General features: G+C 42.2%; 1 protein-coding gene across 3 annotated transcripts in view; it reads right to left on the minus strand.

Annotated features, from left to right (window-relative positions):
* NEK10 (NIMA related kinase 10) overlaps positions 1-18,132 on the minus strand; it is a 326,603-nt gene that overhangs the window by 294,912 nt on the left and 13,559 nt on the right. For all 3 annotated transcript variants that reach the window (XM_040353019.1, XM_040353018.1, XM_040353020.1), the window contains exons 2-3: positions 6,267-6,377; positions 3,018-3,078 (exon numbers count right to left, since the gene is read on the minus strand). In XM_040353019.1, coding sequence (XP_040208953.1) covers positions 3,018-3,078; positions 6,267-6,340 — 135 coding nt within the window. In that variant the 5' untranslated portion in view covers positions 6,341-6,377. The remainder of the gene's footprint in view (positions 1-3,017; positions 3,079-6,266; positions 6,378-18,132) is intronic.

Genomic DNA, 18,132 nt, shown 5'->3' on the forward strand with positions numbered 1-18,132 from the left:
CCGTAACTGCTAATTTGCATACCCGACGCTGGAATACGATGCAAACTCCCCCCAGCGGCGGCCGCGGTACTGCATCCTAAGATCCGACAGTGTAAAACAATTACACCTGTCGGATCTTAGGGCTATCTATGCGTAACTGATTCTATGAATCAGTCGCATAGATACTCTGAGAGATACGACGGAGTATCTGTGATACTCCATCGTATCTCCGCTGTGAATCTGGCCCTCTGTTCCTATGTACACAGAGTTCTGCGTTCGATTGGACACAGCTGATCAGCTGATTTTAGGCAATATCATTGGCTGAAATCTGTTGCCAAACGCGTGCTATGTCAAACCCGGAAGATTTGGATTTCTCTTCTCTGTTCATTTACTTTCCATATTTTTAATTGATAAAAATAAACTAATAACACTTCTATTTCTAAAAGCATTTTTAATTTACAGCATTTCTTCACACCGTACAGCGGACACAGACACAGACACTCAGATGTAAATGGCCGCCTGTCGGGTGTGGGAAGTCATTTTCAACAAACGTGGGTATGGAGTCACTGTGACTAGTGTGGTGACTTTTTTGTTGAATATACTGAATAACACTATAACTCCAATCATATTTGGTGTGGACTGGATGATTGGATACACCTAGGTAGATACTCAGATGTTTATCAGACCTGAAAGCTATAGAACCTATTGAGGAAGAGAAAATATTCAGCCTGCCCTCCTTGAATCCACATCTGGCTATTCCCAGGGCCACGGTAGAGAAGCCGTGATTGAGATGCTGAGAAAACCAGGATCTGCCAGCTGTACTGGAACGTGAGACCTCTGGAGTTGCTAGCAAAGGATTAGCAATCGAAGAACCTAAACCAGACCTGAGATGGTCACTAGTGGAAAACCCTGCCACACTAAGTTAAGGAGGGGAAGCCAGAGGAGTTATACGGTTCTGACAAATCCTGGAGGGAAATAGTGGAAGAGGAGCTACAGGGGACTGTTGCAGGGGTCACCCCACTTGTCTACGTTGTATCCGGGTTTTTCTTTGTATCCTGAGTTGTGGCTGCAATCTTTCTTGATCTACCTGACCTTGACTTAGTATCATGAGATCCACACATTTTCCACTTCCTATTAAGTGATTGAACAGTACTGACTGGCATATTCAAGGCTTTGGATATCTTTTTATATTCTTTTCCATCTTTGTAAAGTTTCATTACCTTGTTATGCAGGTCTTTTGACTGTTCTCTTCTACCACCTCATGGCTCCGTGTCTATCCATGTGAGAGCTAACAGTGACTATTTATACACAGACACTAATTGTAATTGAAAAAGCCACAAATATGGTAAATTAACCTTTAATTGGCATTTTAACCTGTATGTGCCACCTTCTGTGTCTGTACCAAGGCCAAACATTCCAGGGTATGTCAACTTTTGATCAGGGCTATTTGGGTGATTTATGCTATCATTATGATTTAAAAAGCATCCAAAAATAATAAATGGCTTCATGTGATTGCTATCCTTAAATAAAAGACATTTTCTTTTGGCATGATCAGTCATATGTTCAATATTAATGTCAACATTTCACAATTCCTGCCAGGGTATGCAAACGTTTGAGCACAACTGTATTTCCTACCATCACATTATATGACACAGCAGCAATATATTATGAAGCAGTAATAATATGTCACCCACCAATAATATGTTATTGGGTTAACCTTTATATTGCACAGCAAATGTTTAATATATCAATTAAAACCATTTAATATATCATGGAGCAAAAATATATTGCAGAAACCAGCAATATCATTCTATAAATTAAACAGAAAGGGTATAACCTACATTTATTTACATGATATATAATATGTACATATTATATTTTAGATTGTAAATTATTATGAGCAGGGCACTCTGTTTCCTCCTGTATTAAATTGTATTGAAATTATACTGTCTGCCCCTTTGTTGTAAATCGCTGAGTAAAATGTTGGCGCTATATAAATGCTGTATGATATTAATAATAATTTAACAACATCTTAGTCAAGTGGTATAAATCCCCCATCCCATAGATATTAACCACCATAGATAATAATTCTCATTTCACTTTAGGGACCTACAACTGAAACTTACCATTTCCTATCACGTGAGAGCCTTCCAGAATTACCTTTCCCCAAAACTCACCTCTGTTCACTGATGCTCTGCCTCCCTTAAGTCCTGTGCACAGTTGCTTTCCCTATTTTGGCAGACCATTCCCCCAATTTTGTAAAATGTTCCACACCCCCATGTCCCATGGAAACAAGCTCCAATAGCATATTCTCTATTGCAAAAAAGTTGTGTCTCCAAATAAGTTGGCAGCTATGCCGATGCAAGCACACATACCTATATCGTACCATAAAATTGTTCTGTTTTCCGGCCCTGTTACTGGCTGATTCTCTATTCATGGGACAAGACAACACAATGGACTTCTTGGAACTAGAGGGAAATTTGCAAGTCTTCTAATCATTAGCAAGCTGCTATACAATATAGAGGTGGCTTGACCTAGAGTTTATCACTGTAGGGCCCCGCACACACGACAGAGGAACTCGACGTGCCAAACACATCGAGTTCCTCATCGAGTTCAGTGTGACTTTTCCCATTGACTAACGAGAAAATAGAGAACATGTTCTCTTTTCGGCCCGACGAGTTCCTCGTCGGCTTCCTCGCTGAAAAGTGTATACACGACCGAGTTTCTCGCCAGAATCCAGCTCCGACCGAGTTTCTGGCTGAATTCTGCCGAGAAACTCGGTCGTGTCGACGGGGCCTAAGACAACTCACATGAGCAGTGTGAATGGGAAACTAAACATTATCTGGTGGAAATCAAATCATGAGCCCCTAGAAATGCCCAATACCAGGCAGCCATAAGCCTCCTGAAGCATTGGGTACCAGCCGGGCCACTCATATCGCACATTATACAATCTGCCACAGTGCAAAATACTGACTCTCAATATTGATTTATTTATATTATATGGTTCTAGAAATACAAACTCAAACACAAAAAATTACCTGCTGCTTGCTTGCCGGGACATTTAAGAGAGACCAGAATCTCTTCACATCAAAGGACTTCCTAAAAAAAAATGCTGAGCTGATACATCAATTCAAATATTATCATGTAAACATTTCAAATGCTCATCAAAACTGAGAAGATTTAAAGCAATATGTTTATTATTTGTTTTTGAGGGAGGAATATTATTTTCTGTGTGAACGATTTCCTTGGGAAGATTTTACTTTAATGGTTTGAGGATTGGGACTTAATTCTCACTTGGAGAGAAGCCAATGCCTTTTATGTAACCTATGCCTGAGATATAAGGTCCTCCTAGGCTCAAAGAAGCTGACTGAATGACAAATACAGGTATATATAAGTATAACAAATAATGGTAAAATTATAGTCAAGGCAGCTCACACGACTGCAAAGTGGCTTGGGGTAGGAGTGAGGCTCCAGTAAGGAAGCTGTTGGGGCAAATAAACATGAAAAAATTTGTTGTATGTGAACTCAACATATATGATATAGAGTACTATGTCATTAGGGGTTGGAGAAGTTTCTATTGACACTGACACTGACCCTGGCCCACTGAGAATTCTCCAGTTTATAAGAGCTGACATCAGATGCCTAATGCCCCATACACACGAGCGGAATTTCCGACAGCAAAAGTCTGATGTGAGCTTTTCAATGGAAATTCCGACCGTGTGTATGCTCCATCAGACTTTTGCTGTCGGAATTCCTGCTAGCAAAAGTTTGAGAGCAGATTGTCAATTTTTCAGACGAAAAAAAATCCTATCGGAAAATCAGTTCGTCTGTATGGAATTCCGACTGGAAAAAAAACATGCACGTTCGGAGACAATTCGGAAGCATTGAACTTATTTTTCTCGCCTCGTCATAGTGTTGTACGTCACCGTGTATTTAATGCTCGAAAGTTCAGAGAACTTTTGTGTGAAAGTGTGTATGCAAGCCAAGCTTGAGCGGAATTCCATCGGAAAAAACATCCAACTTTTTTCCGACTGAAATTCCGCGTACAGGGCATTAGAGGAATCTTCAGGATCATTGTCATCGCTAGTTACAGATCTCTCTTGCTTTCTCAGTGTATCAAGCAGCAAGGCCTTCCATCCCATCTGGAAGTGGATTTATTGCCTTGGGAGCATCTGATAATGATCCAGCCAGCACTGTGAAATTAACCCTGTATCTTCACATAGTCTATTAGAGGCTGTAAAAAAAATCTCAGAGTATCTCCTCAGCTAAAGATGTTTAACAAAGTCTGTATTAGTATCAGCTATGAGTAAGCATCATGTGATGTGAAACATGTCAGCCACCCTTTTCCTGTTGTTCACTTCATTTTGACTGCATCGCTTTGGTTGTTTTTTGGATTTTATTTGTACAATAAAGACATCGTTTTAAGGAGTGCGGCAGTCCAAGATCTTCTTCTATCCAATGCACCTGTGCATAGCCAGCAACATTTTGGTTTAGTGGGACGGAAGCAAAGCCAAGGGATCAGCAGTTTTTAGAGCGGTATCATCTCTCAAAGTCTATATTAGAGTTATAGAGTAATGGTGTACAGGAGAATTAATAATTATATAAAATACCATAATTGGTAATATTATTGGTACTCACCAAAGGTTGAGACCTCATATGATACAAGAGGCCAAATGCACTCATTTACCCAGAATCTCAAATGTGGTTTGGACGAGTTGCTCCGTTAACTCTCTCTCCCTCTTTTTCCAACCTTCTTAACCAATTAGCACGAATCACCACGTTATTTATTTGCAGGAAAGCAAATTCCTGGATCAGAAGAATTACTGACCAGCAGTATCTGCACCAACAATCAAGATATCTGCTGGCCAGTAGTAATTCTTCTGATCCGCAATTCAATTCCCTGCAAAAGAAATAAAGTAGTGATTTGTGCTAATTGGTTGAGAAGCTTGGAAAAAGAGGAGGGTTAATGGAGCCACTCGTCCAAGCAACATGTGAGATTCTGGGTAAATGAGCACATTTGACCTCTACTATCGTATGAGGTCTCAACCTTTGGTGAGCAGCAATTTTACACATTTAGTGGAAGTGGCTGAGCACATGGTGAAACACGAGTTTGGGGTTAAAGAATTGAGTTATTTAACCACTTAAGCCCCGGGCCATTTTGTTGCTAAAGGACCAGGCCCCTTTTTGCGATTCGGCACTGCGTCGATTTAACTGACAATTGTGCGACGTGGCTCCCAAACAAAATTGACGTCCTTTTTTTCCCACAAATAGAGCTTTCTTTTGGTGGTATTTGATAAGAGACCTTGTGCTCCTCCTCCTTTTGAGGATGCCCTACAGATGCTCAATAGGGTTTAGGTCTGGGCATATCAGACACATGCCTTGAATGTAGAATACATTGTGTATGAGCTAGATTGCAAATTTGTTGTCCATGTGCTAGTAGGCAGAATGTAATTGAAAACACTGCAGAAAACAACATTGGTATACTTGAGTAAAGTAATATTAAAGGTAATTTTTTTTTGTTTTTAAATAACAAAAGTTATACTTACCTGCTCTGTGCAATGGTTTTGCACAGAGCAGCCCCAATCCTCCTGTTCTTGTGTCCCCTGCCGGTAATCTTGGCCCCTTCTCCCCATCAAGTGCCCTCATAACAAGCCGCTTGCTATGGGGGCATTTGTGCATGCTCGCTCCCAAGCCTAGCTCTGTGTGTCCAAAAGACCCCCTGTTCCCTCATCACTGGCTCTGATTGACAGCAGTGGGAGCTGCTGTATCTGAGCCAATTAGGAGCAAGGGAGCCGAAAGAGCCTCAGCTCTTGTGTACATCGCTGGATCGAGATCGGGCTCAGGTATGTATTTAGAAGGAACTGTGGGGGAAGGTGCATGCAGAAGTTTTTTTTAGCTTGCTGTATAGAATGCAGTAAGGTAAGAAACCTTCTTCCTTTACAATCACTTTGAGAATTTGAGGCAGAACTATACTCATCTCCGCTCCAGTAATTTGATGTCCACAAGATCCCTTGCCGGGGGCCAACATCTTCTACCCCGCAATTTGATGAACCAGACTAGGATGAAATAACTCTGCAAGGGAGTTTATCTAAATCAGTACATGATGGGACTGTACACTGAAATGCACGTGTGTGCAGGAATGTAAGAAGCCCTCATTGCAGAAAAGCCTTTATTGCAGAATAGAAAACAATTTCTTGGAAAACATTTATTGAACATTTCAAACTTGAGCTTTCTTTTGGGAAATAGTTCTGTGAATTTAGGTCTACATCAATTTTGGTTTGACAAACCTTGATGATGCTCCATGACTTTTCTTTTCAGTTGCCCTTTCCGTTTTTTTCCCTTTTTCATCCTGATCCGGCATTATCAGACCTTAGTTCATTGACCTGAAATTGTGAGTCCTAAATAAAATATAAACAGATAAAAAAAATATATAAAAAATAATTATCCATCTTATCTTAAAATATTTATAACAGTTCAAGCTTACCTGTGAAAGTTTTAAAGTTCCCAGATAATGCACTACTAAACTATTTACATATTCTGAACAAAGAGTAAGAGCACTTTAAAACAAGCCCTCGTTCATCTCTGTATCTATAAACATTGTGCAGAAGTACATTTTCTGAGTTCACAACACAAGCATTGAGTTTTTTTTTAATGAGAGAAAATCTTGGCGGGGGGGCACCAACACATGTCATACATCAGCAACATGTATATGGGAGCAACTGGGTGGCTGTACAGTCGCTTTATTACTTGCACACCCGTCAGAAACATTCATCCCTTCCCACTTCTCATGCACTCTTGTCACATTTCCTGGACTCTACAGAACTGGGACCAGAATGGCAAGTGCCACTGGGTAGTGAGGAGAGGGCAGGGATTGACTGGCCATTGGGACTACAGGGAGTTTCCCGGTGGGCCGATGGCTCAGTGGGCCGGCATCAGTGACAGCGAACCGCCGCCCCCCTCCACTCCTCTGTCTCTCCCTTCCCGCAGCGCTCACCTCCTCTCCCTCCCAGCAGCGCTCACCTCCTCTCCCTCCCAGCAGCGCTCATCTGGGGGGACAAAGAAGCAGGGGGAGAACCAGAGGAGCAGGGGACGATGACAGAGGAGCATGGGGGAGGGGACAGACAGCTGACTCAACAGCTATGGCCTGGGAGTTTCTCACTTCTGCCTAATCTTGTCCCATAAGGGGGGGCACCAAACTGATTCTTTGCCCCAGGTGAAATAATGTCTAGCTTCCCCACTGGTACTGCCTATAAGAGTACCAGTACCCGCCATTCTACTCTAATAAAGTAGAACGGCTAGTGGCTAGTGAAAGGGGAGAGGGGGCTTGGGTGGCCGGGTGCGGGAGTTGTCCGGCCGCCATGGGAGAGACCTGTCAAAGTGGGCCAGTCTGGATGAAGTCCAGGGCCAAATTTTTGTTCCAGTCCAGCCCTGGGAGAGGGGGGACCAGAAAACATCCATATGCTGATTTATCCTAGCTAGTAAGAACCTGGAAACAATATGGTAAAACATCACTTTTGGTTTCTGCTGTCACTTTTCTCTCCCGCTGGCTGGGGATGAAGCTAATGGAGCGTGATCAATGTAGGGCAAGCGAGACATCAGGGGTCAGAGTAACAGCGGCATTCTTTCAACTGACCACCAAGGTAAGCAGACATTTATCCCACGGACCACCAGTGTAATGTAATAGGGAATTCTTCCTACCACCAATCACCATTGTAAGAGACCCACTAACTACCAATTTAAGGGGGCACTTTAACCACTGACCACAAACACCAATGTAACAGGGGCACTTCTCCCACTGACCACCATGGTAACAGGGTCACCTCACCCATTGACCACCAGAGTAGGCAGGGGGGCATTTCTCCACTGACCTATAAAGAAAAGGGGCCTTGCCTATTTCCACCAATCCAAACCATACTGTTTTTACTGACAGTGCTTTTTTCTGTCCATTATTAATCTTTGTTTTTTGATTATTGCTGAAAAACAAAATTCATTTATAGAGAAGGAAGATTTAATATCAAAATGCACAGCCTACTAATCATTTTAATATTTTGTGAGCTGTAGATAAAAATACATGTAAGCAGGAGTTCCCTGAGACCTGAAATGACTTCAAGGGCTCTCCTAGGGGAGAATGGTTGAGCAAAGTTGCCATGATCAGTTTCTCTCTGTCTCCCTCTCTGTAATGCTGCAGTCTAAACAGTCTCTCTAAGTAGCTGGGTGGTCTGGTGAGTCTCTCGCTTTGCAGTTCAGCAGTCCATCTTTATAACTCAGTAGTCCAGGCTTCTTTATCTATGTGAAGTGTCAGTTTCAACAGTCTTTCTTTCTGTAACTCAGCCTGGACTCTCAAGTTTCCATAACTTAAGAGTCGCACTCTAAGCAGTCTCTCTCTGTAATTGGGTAGTCTGAGCAATCTTTCACTTTGTAGTTGGGTAGCCAGGACAGTCATTCATTTAAAGCATGGAAGTACTTCAAAGCTCAAAACTAGGATATCCATTATATTTAGTTGGTGTCCATTCACACTTAAGTATAATGTTGCTGGAATCTCATTGCTCCAAAAAGTACATGAGCGTATTTTAAAGTAGAGTCGCATATTTTGGGCCAAAAAGACTTTAATGGGAGAGCCTGAAAAGATTGTGCAAAGGAACGCAAAATGCATTTTCTTGCCTAGTAACTAGTTTTCTATTGGCTAAAAAAAAAAAATGCTTAAAGCTGAACTGCACCCAAAAGGGGAAGTTTCGTTGTTCCTCCTCATCCACTGTCTAAACGGGCATATTTTCTTTGGGGGGTGGGGAGCGAGTAACTAACTGGTTTTGAGCTTGCCTCCATCCTCCTCTCCCTGCAGCCTCCTGGGATATGTCACAGGTCCCAGGAGACTGCAGGACCATTCATAAGGCACAGCGCAGCTCGCGCATGTACAGTGGGCATCTGGCTGTGAAGCCGCAAGCAGTCACAGTTGGCTGCCCACAGTTATGATGCCGATGCACTGAAGAGCAGTGACGAAACCCGATTGGGTTCCCTGGACAGGTGAGTGGATGTTTTTTAAAAGTCAGCAGTTTTTGTAGCTGCTGACTTTTAATTTCCACACAGTGGACTGAAGAACCGTTTAAAGGCTGAAAAGACACTAACAAATGACACAATGCTTTACATTTATGGAATATTTACATCAATCGCTGCCGTCAAGAAGCTTACAGTCTAAGGTCCATACCTCACATGCATGCATACACATACCAGGTCCAACTTAGAGAGGTAAATCACTATAAAAACCACTTTCACCCATGCTATCCCCTATCTACTATCTACTGCTGTATCAGATCACCCCTAGTGTAATCAGACTACTATTTAAATATATATGTAGCACTATCCTAGGTAGGTGCTAGAAGAGAGTATAGTTTGGGGTATTTCTGTTTAACAGGAAGATTGTTGGGCAAATTTAAAGTGCTCTATGCCTACCAGGGAGCAGGATCTATTGGTGAGGTCTGCTCATGGTGCTCAGGTGCAGCTCAGCTTGTCTGAATGTTTCACACTGGCCCAATAGGGAGGCATATTGGTCAGTGGGAGGAAACCTGACAAGTGAGGGCACAGGCATTGGTACAGTCCTGGCTATTGGCAGAGGAAAATGCCTTGTTGCATGCTGGGTGACTGTATAAATGCCAAGGGCACATGTGCTCGGGGTCTTTGGCTAGATAGCGGGGTCCCAGATGGAGGGGGCGGCTGCCCCTCCTTTGCAGAGGTTGTCATGTGGCTTTGGGTAGTCGACCTAAGGGCCTGAAAGTCAGAGAGAAGCTGAACTCAGAGGTCCTGCAGAGCTGACTGGAAGGGAGATATCAGGAAGGATCTGATTCTGCCTACTGTGAGTACAGATCTGTGTCATGGGACCTGTCCTGTGAGGGCCAGCCCTTCAGCAAGAAAAGTCAGAGGACGGGTATCAGTCAAGGGGATGCTAGACAGTGTCCTGAAGATAAAATAGTTGCATCAAGTCTGCTGCTAGAGAGAGCAAGAAGACTTAATTCTTCCATACAAGTGGCAGTATGGTAAAACCAGTGTGTCTGCTATCACAAGTAATTCGGTGAGGTCAAGTGAGAGTTGTCCGTATCTACTCTGAATACTTCATTTGGAGTATCCCGCTATTCCCTTCTCCCATCCAAGTTCCACAATAAATATAAAAAAACAAATACCCTGAACTGTTTATTGAGTAACAAGCAAACAGGAGTAAGGAGGGATAAGTGAAAAAAACCCCAGCAACTGTCTGCAGATAATCAGAGGGAGGCCTAAGGAGTCAATACACAGCAAGCCATACGGGGACAGTGCTACATATATATATATATATATATATATATATATATATATATACAGAGCACATGGCCCGAGCTCGCACCAGGCTGAGGGGTCGAGCTGGGACCGGCACTAATAAAGCATAGTATCTGGGTGCTGGGAGACAGCACTGGGAAATTTAAGTGTTATTGGATCTATGTGCTTTTAAAATAAAAAGGATATTTATATTTTTCAGTGGCCTGCATGAGTGTATGAGAGGAAGAAGGAGAGCAAGGAGCACACTTACAAACAGCACAAGAAACAGATCACAGCTGTTTAAAGTGTTTTATGCATCATCCTGAGGATGTGGCCAGTGTAGTGCCACGAAACACGTTAACAGTGTTTTATACTATTCTGTGAGCAATAAATTTAGAATCAATGAAGAATCTATTTCTCAGCTTCTCCTCCACATTCGGGTGCCTCTGCTGACACCATTTTCCTATCTTTTGGGGCTCATATACCTCTTACTAAGATAATAAAAGTGACCAGCCCTGAGCCATTGAAGGAGTGGTGGATGTCCCTGGTGGATGTGGAGAGGAGAAATGGTGGAAATCCCTTTTCTATGAGTGTAAGTTGACCCACAGATAAGTGGGTCAATCTATCTGGTGAGTGAGGAGTGAAGGTGGAGGATAGCCCCGTGGTAACGAAAAGTGGAAGAGAGGACATGCTGTGTATATATATTTGAGCAACTTAGAAAGAAGCCAATAACCTACCAGCATGTCTTTGGAGTACCCTGAGGAAATCCATGCAAGCACAGGAAGAACATGCAAACTCCAAGAAGGTACCGTCATGGTCGGGAATCAAACCAATGACCCAAAATATGGGGAAATATGCATGTATTGTAGAGATGTACTCCATATGATTTTTTCTTTTCTTTTACCCAGACATATACTTCAAAGCTCTGGGTAGTCTAGCTAAAATACCTTTTATCACTGTGAGGTTGATCCTGTCAAGTAAGTCCATGTCTATATTACCTGCTTTAATGATATTATGCAACACTATCCTTTAGTTGATTTCTATAGATATAGGGCTAGATTCAGGTAGGGCGGCGCATTGTTACGGCGGCGTAGCGTATCGTATTTACGCTACGCCGCCGTAAATCAGAGAGGCAAGTGCTGTATTCACAAAGCACTTGCCTCCTAAGTTACGGCGGCGTAGCGTAAATGGGGCCGGCGTAAGCGCGCCTAATTCAAATGAGTATGAGGGGGGCGTGTTTTATGTAAATGGGTGGTGACCCGACGTGATTGACGTTTTTTACGAACGGCGCTTGCGCCATCCGTGTACATATCCCAGTGTGCATTGCTCCAAAGTACGCCGCAAGGACGTATTGGTTTCGACGTGAACATAAATTACGTCCAGCCCTTACGCAAACAAAGTAAAAAATTCAAAATTCGACATGGGAACGACGTCCATACTTAACATTACGTGCGCCTCATAGAAGCAGGAGCAACGTTACGCCGGGAAAGCCTTCCGCAAACGACGTAAAAAAATTGCGCCGGGCGCACGTACGTTTGTGAATCGGCGTATCTAGGTCATTTGCATATTCTACGCCGAAAACGACGGAAGCGCCACCTAGCGGCCAGCGTAAGTATGCACCCTAAGATACGACGGTGTAAGAGACTTACGCCAGTCGGATCTTAGCCTAATTCCGGCGTATCTTGCTTTCTGAATACAGAAAGAAGATACGCCGGCGCAGCTTTAAATTTACGTGGCGTATCTATAGATACGCCGGCGTAATTCAATGCTGAATCTAGCCCATAGCTTTTACGTTTACTAAACCATCACCTCTATGCTTGGATACTCCCTAATTTGGATTTAGTTACCTAAATGTATTTGTTTATGTTATCCTCTATATGAACAAATTCTAAACAGAAAATATCATTATATTGATATATATTTTTTGTTCCTTAACATAATTCAATCCAATGATGATATAGTGTATATATTGAAACTAGCCCCCCTCCCTCTTCCTTTTTTTTATATAATATTAATTTAAATAGTTCTACAAATACTTGAAAAATTAGAGGTTAATATTAAGGCTAGATTAATCCCTATAGTAATGGCAGATCTTTTTCTATCCCTGTAGTAATACAGTGTACTGTTTGACAGCGGACATTATTAGGTCTGTTGCGGATCTCATATAATCAGGTACATATACATATATAACCTTTCATTATCCTTTATTAACACATAAACTGTTACTGTAGCAAATTATTACTCTTTCTATATAATATATATATACTATTTAGCCCTATTTGGGTACAATTTATTATTTGTATTTATTATCATATATTTTTAGGGACCTCCATCCCAGTCCCAGTATATCTCTTCTGGCTGAACGGGATGAACACCTGTTCCTTATAAATGTTTGTCTCAAACTTGCATTAATTGTATATCCTGATACCCATTTCTTGTTTGACTGGCAACCTCATTGATTGAACCCAGCGTGTGCCGTTTATATTTTCAATTCTTTAAAAAAAATTGTATCCAATGAAATATTCATCATCCTTTATAATACGTAAGTGTAACGGAATGGTCTGTGATACCCAGAGACTTTTGAAGGATGCGGGGTACTCCTGTGCCAGCTTCATTACTGACTCTTGGGTCTAGGGTCATCCTATGTCCAATAGGGGCATAGGATGACTGAGAAATGATATCTCGGATTACATGAGATGGGACAGTAATGATAATTCATGTATTGCAGGATATCTTGAAATATTACATCCTACTGCAGCATGCTTTGTAACTGTATATAAGAAAGCTAAGTTTACCATTAAAGTATTAATTCATTTGGAACCAGAGAACAGAGCTTGTGTCTCGTTTCTTGACACAAAGGGCACTTCTCTCTACCTGCCCTTCAGTAAAATGGACATGTAATCAGAAGTTCTAAAAACACATTGATATCACATGGTCATTGTAGGGTGAGGCAAATAGCACAGGATAAGAGCCATGTAAACGTATTATGAACACAAGCACAGACATAGCCAACAAATTACAAAATATTTGCTCACCGGAGTTTACATATCCAGGAAAACGCCTTAACCACCACTAAGTTGAAACAGCTGGCATTAGAAAGAACTACTACAAATATATTAAACTAATTATCAGAGCTTAATCACAGCTTTATTGTAGATATTAATAACTCAGATATCAAATCCTGACACCAGCAAAGTGTTTGTTGTCAGATGGCAAGTATGTTGTAAGTATAACAAGCCTAACTAATAGCTTCTATAATATTTATGTCGCTGTTATGAAGCTTATGTTCATTTTTCAGTTTTGCAGTAGTTATCCCTTATGCCAAAAGAGGGGCACAAGCCTGTCTAGCATAAAAATTCTGACTGTAAGCTCCTAAACAGGTGAATTACTGTGGGGTGCAAATCTACATCCTCATCTTGAGTAGCTCACTATTCTGTTGCTAAATTCCTACACCCTGTACACAAGGCTAAATTCCTACATCATCATGATATGCACACTGCAGGGTACACTGAGGAGGCTGGCATGCCACCATAGGTGGTCACAGCATACAGAGCAAGCTGCAAGCAACTGGTTGTAGCACCTGCTGGAGCGAGGAGTAAATTCAGTATTTACCTCTTTATTGTCTGCGTCTAGACTAAACATACAAGTAAGAGCCCATTCACACAGGGGCAATACAACTTTCAGTGCGACTTTGGGAGGAAACTTGAACACGACTTGAGTATGAATCACAACGTGACTTGGGTCGCCTCCAGAAGGGGGAACTTCATGCCAAATTTTTAATAAAACCCGGCATGAGTTCCCCCTCCAAGAGCATACCAGGCCCTTAGGTCTGGTATGGATTTCAAGGGGAACCCCCCCTATGCCGAAAAAACGACAATCCATACCAGACTCTTATCCGAGCACGCAGACCGGCCGGTCAGTAAAGGGGGTGGGGACGAGGGATTTGGGCTTTGCATGGTATGTATGCTGTGAATCTTTTTAAAATAGATGTTGGGGGAGTGTTGGACTGGGGCCTGGGTTTCAGTTTTTAAAGACCAATTTTACCATCATATACAGCAGTGGTCATCACCCCTGTTCTCAGGGCCCACTAACAGGCCAGGTTTGCAAGATAACTGAAATACATCACAGGTGATATCATTTGCTGCTCGGTGATTGCAGTATTCTAGTCTGCATCTCCCCAAGGTAATACAAAAAACCTGGCCTGTTAGTGGGCCCTGAGGACAGGGTTGATGACCACTGATATACATTATATGTGTAAATATACATTTATCTATTGCTTTCTTTTCCAATTATTTTTATTTTTTGGCAAGATTTTGAGTATGCATACAATACAAATGCAGAAAATACAGTAATTGCTGGCGCAAAGACAATGAATAAATAATAGTAATGAAGCACATTCAAAACAGACAATATTGTAGTCCATAAGCAGTACTACTAAAACTTGAACTTAGAGTCCATGAGTCCATATAATAAATGAATGGCTCTGTGGAATGAATCAAAGGAGGAAAGACAAGAAGCACCACCTGAGTGTAGTATTAGTGTAAACAATGGAATTCTCAAGATACAAAACGCTTACAAGATACAGGTTTAAAAAATGCTCATCTGTAGTGGGGTGTCACTCAGGTCTCTCCTAATGTCCTTGCACTGTATCCATGGGCTGTAGAGGTGAAGGGAGGTCTGTAGTATGTCCTGTGGTCACCATGAAGTCCAATAAAACCAAAGTGGGTAGACAGTCGGCAACATTGCACAGGATTGGCTACAAGCTTGGAGCATCGGCTCCTTCTACTGGCCTTTGATGCCAGTTGTAGGAGTACAAGCTTCAACAGAAGACGTTCGCCTTCAGCCAACGTAGCGAACATGTGAGCTTTATTTTTGGGTTCCATTTGGCCTATGGAACCATTGACCCACTTGGGCTAATCAAGCAAGGTGTTCATGCAGAGCACACAGGGGGACGAGTCTTTTCTTGGGGAGTTACCTGCACCTTTTGTTCGCATTGCCTTGGGTGTTCTATTTCTACTTTAGGTAAACACTATCTTTGTGTATTGTTGGTTTACAGAGAAGCTGTAATTACTCACCGCACTCTGTTGGTATCTCATTCTAGGTTATATAGATGGGTTCCCTGGCCCTATAAAGGCCCCAGGACTGAGCTGGTTATTTTCCTACTTCCTCCTCTTGTCCCCAGTCCCCTAGATCCTCTACCTTCCCTCATTCCCCTATTCTACCTTACCCTCCCCCTGCACCTTTTCTCCCCATGGTGCATTTATTTTTATTTCCTATTCTCACACTTCGCCTAACCTTATTTCACTTCTAGTGACCGGGGCAATTGGGCAGGTCACCGCGGTAGAGGACACACTCCCAGACCTTGGAGCCCTTGGAACATTCCTTTGGTGGATTTTAGTGACTTCTATCTTATCACTGGCTTTTCCTTCCCTCATGCTCAATGGCTCCTAGTGATCTAATTAAAACTCCTCTGCAGGTGATCTCCCACAATGTTCAAGGCCTAAATTCTCCAATGAAACGAAGGAAGGCTCTGCAACAATACCACACACAAAAAATAGATGTGGTACTCCTTCAGGAGACACATTTCCCCAAGCGGCATTGCCCTTTATTCATCCACACTAAATTTCCTTGAGGACAAAACTAAGGGGGTAGCAATTATTTTCTCAAACAATGGTAAGTTTTCCCTATTACTAGAACATAATCATCATGAAGGGAGGTATATCCTGATTAAGAGAACCAAATTTACTCCTTCATATCCTACTATGCCCCAATAAGGGTCAGGCCTCTTTCTTTCATTCAATGTTTCAGACTCTGACACCCTTGCTGGAGGGCACAGTTTTCTATGGAGGGGACTTTAATGTGGCATTCAATCAGGGCCTGCATAAGTCCCGTCGTTTGGGTGACAGACTTACACGCCCCTTTAAACTAAGCCTTTGCATTGCCAAAATGATTCATGAGCAGGGGTTGTGGTGGATGTTTGGAGAGAAATCAATCTGACAATGCGCAATTACACTCATTACTCCTCATTAGTCCTCATAATTCCTTTGCTAGGATAGGCAACATCTTTATCTCTACAGCTCATATCCCCCTAGTCACTAAATCCTTCATTAGAGACACTGGTCGGATCACTCTGCGGTGTGTTTGATCCTCCAGCGCCCATCAGGCCAGAATAGTAGGGGAAATTGGAGGCTCAACGAGTCCATCCTTAGTGACCCAATGAGGGTCCTTGAGATAGAAGGGGCTATCAGGGAATACTTTCTACTAAATTATACTACAGGGATCTCCCTGGAAACCCTTTTCCCCTGATCGTAGTTTTGTGAGCAGCCCAAACTCATACAAATAGTCTCTCAGATTCACTGAGCTAAGTCAGAGGATTTGGTCAGACTAGAGAAGGAATTTTTGACACTGACTAGAAAACACAAGGTCGACCTAAATCTGTCCCATTTGATAAACTGGACTCACTTCCAAGGCAGAGAAAAGTATACGCTGGAGCAGTGCCTGGTTCTATCACCAAAGGGACAAATTGGGATCCATGCTCATGAGAAAATTATCCCCAAGGATTCAGACCTCCACGGCACCTAAAATTAGGATAGCTGGGGGCACGTTGTCACAGAATCCACAATGTATCATGGGGGCATTTCATAAGTTTTATCAAAAATGATACAATGCCAACACTAACCCTAATCAACATGAACTTGATGGCTTCTTGGATGAGATCCAGGTCAACCAGACTTAGAGGACAGACACTAAGCAAAATTAGAGGCTCCGATAGCGCAGGTTATTAAAAATCTGAGAGCTCGATCATCGCAGGGGTTTTCATTTTCGTATTCCAAAACCTTTGTCTCGACGCTGTCCCCTTACCTGGCTTGTTTTTTTTAACATGCTAAGATGAGGATCTCCCATAGATCGATCGCTTAATACAGCATTTATTTTGGTCATCCCCAAAACGGCTAAAGACTTGAGCTCAGTAAGTAATTACTGGCCTATCTCCTAATAAATAATGATTTGAAGATTCTGACTAAGATCCTTGCCGATCGTATAGCCGCCTTTATTAGACTCTACATCCATAAAGACCAAGTTGGCTTCTTCCCGGGGACACAGGGTCCTGACGATTCTGGCTTCCACACTATCCCACTCATCTGCCTTTTGGGACACTCTTAGATCCCACCCCCAGCTGGTCTCATTACTTAATCTTTTAGCACACCTGTGATGACTTCGGCACATGCAGACACAGGAGGATATCTCCTAAACTGTGCAGGCTTAGGAGATATCCTGGGTAGCTACAGGTAAGCCTTAATATAGGCTTACCTGTAGCATAAAGTTTAAAAAAAGGCGTGCTGTCAAGAGTTAATCTGCAAAATCTTTAGCATCGAAAAAATTTACCAAATTTGTATAAAGTCAATGTAACTTAAAACTAGTATCAGAAAATGCCATGCAGGACAATGAATTCAGGCTCGGCCATTTTAGATGGTACAATCAGCAAAACAAAGACCCCTCAGTAGTGATTGGACAAGGTTTTCCCACCTTTTCAATCACTTCTATCCAAGACAGGGCTTTGTTTCCTCATGTCAGGACCTCTAGCAAGCAGAACAGTGAGTAACATGGTACTGTAGTGGCGACACCAAATTTGAGTCCTACTTTAGCAGTTAGAGGCAGCAGTGCCTTAGTTCTCTCACTGCATATGTACAGTGGGGAAAATAATCATTTGATCCCCTGCAGATTTTTCCGAACTTACAAAGAAATTAAGGGTCTATAATTTTTTATCATAGGTGTATTTTAAATGATAGAGACAGAATATCAACCAAAAATACATAAAAAAACACATGAATCAAATGTTATTACATAGTATTACATAGGCGAGGTTGAAAA

This window comes from Rana temporaria, chromosome 5, assembly GCF_905171775.1.
Source record: "Rana temporaria chromosome 5, aRanTem1.1, whole genome shotgun sequence".
In the NCBI taxonomy this organism is placed as follows: Eukaryota; Metazoa; Chordata; class Amphibia; order Anura; family Ranidae; genus Rana; species Rana temporaria.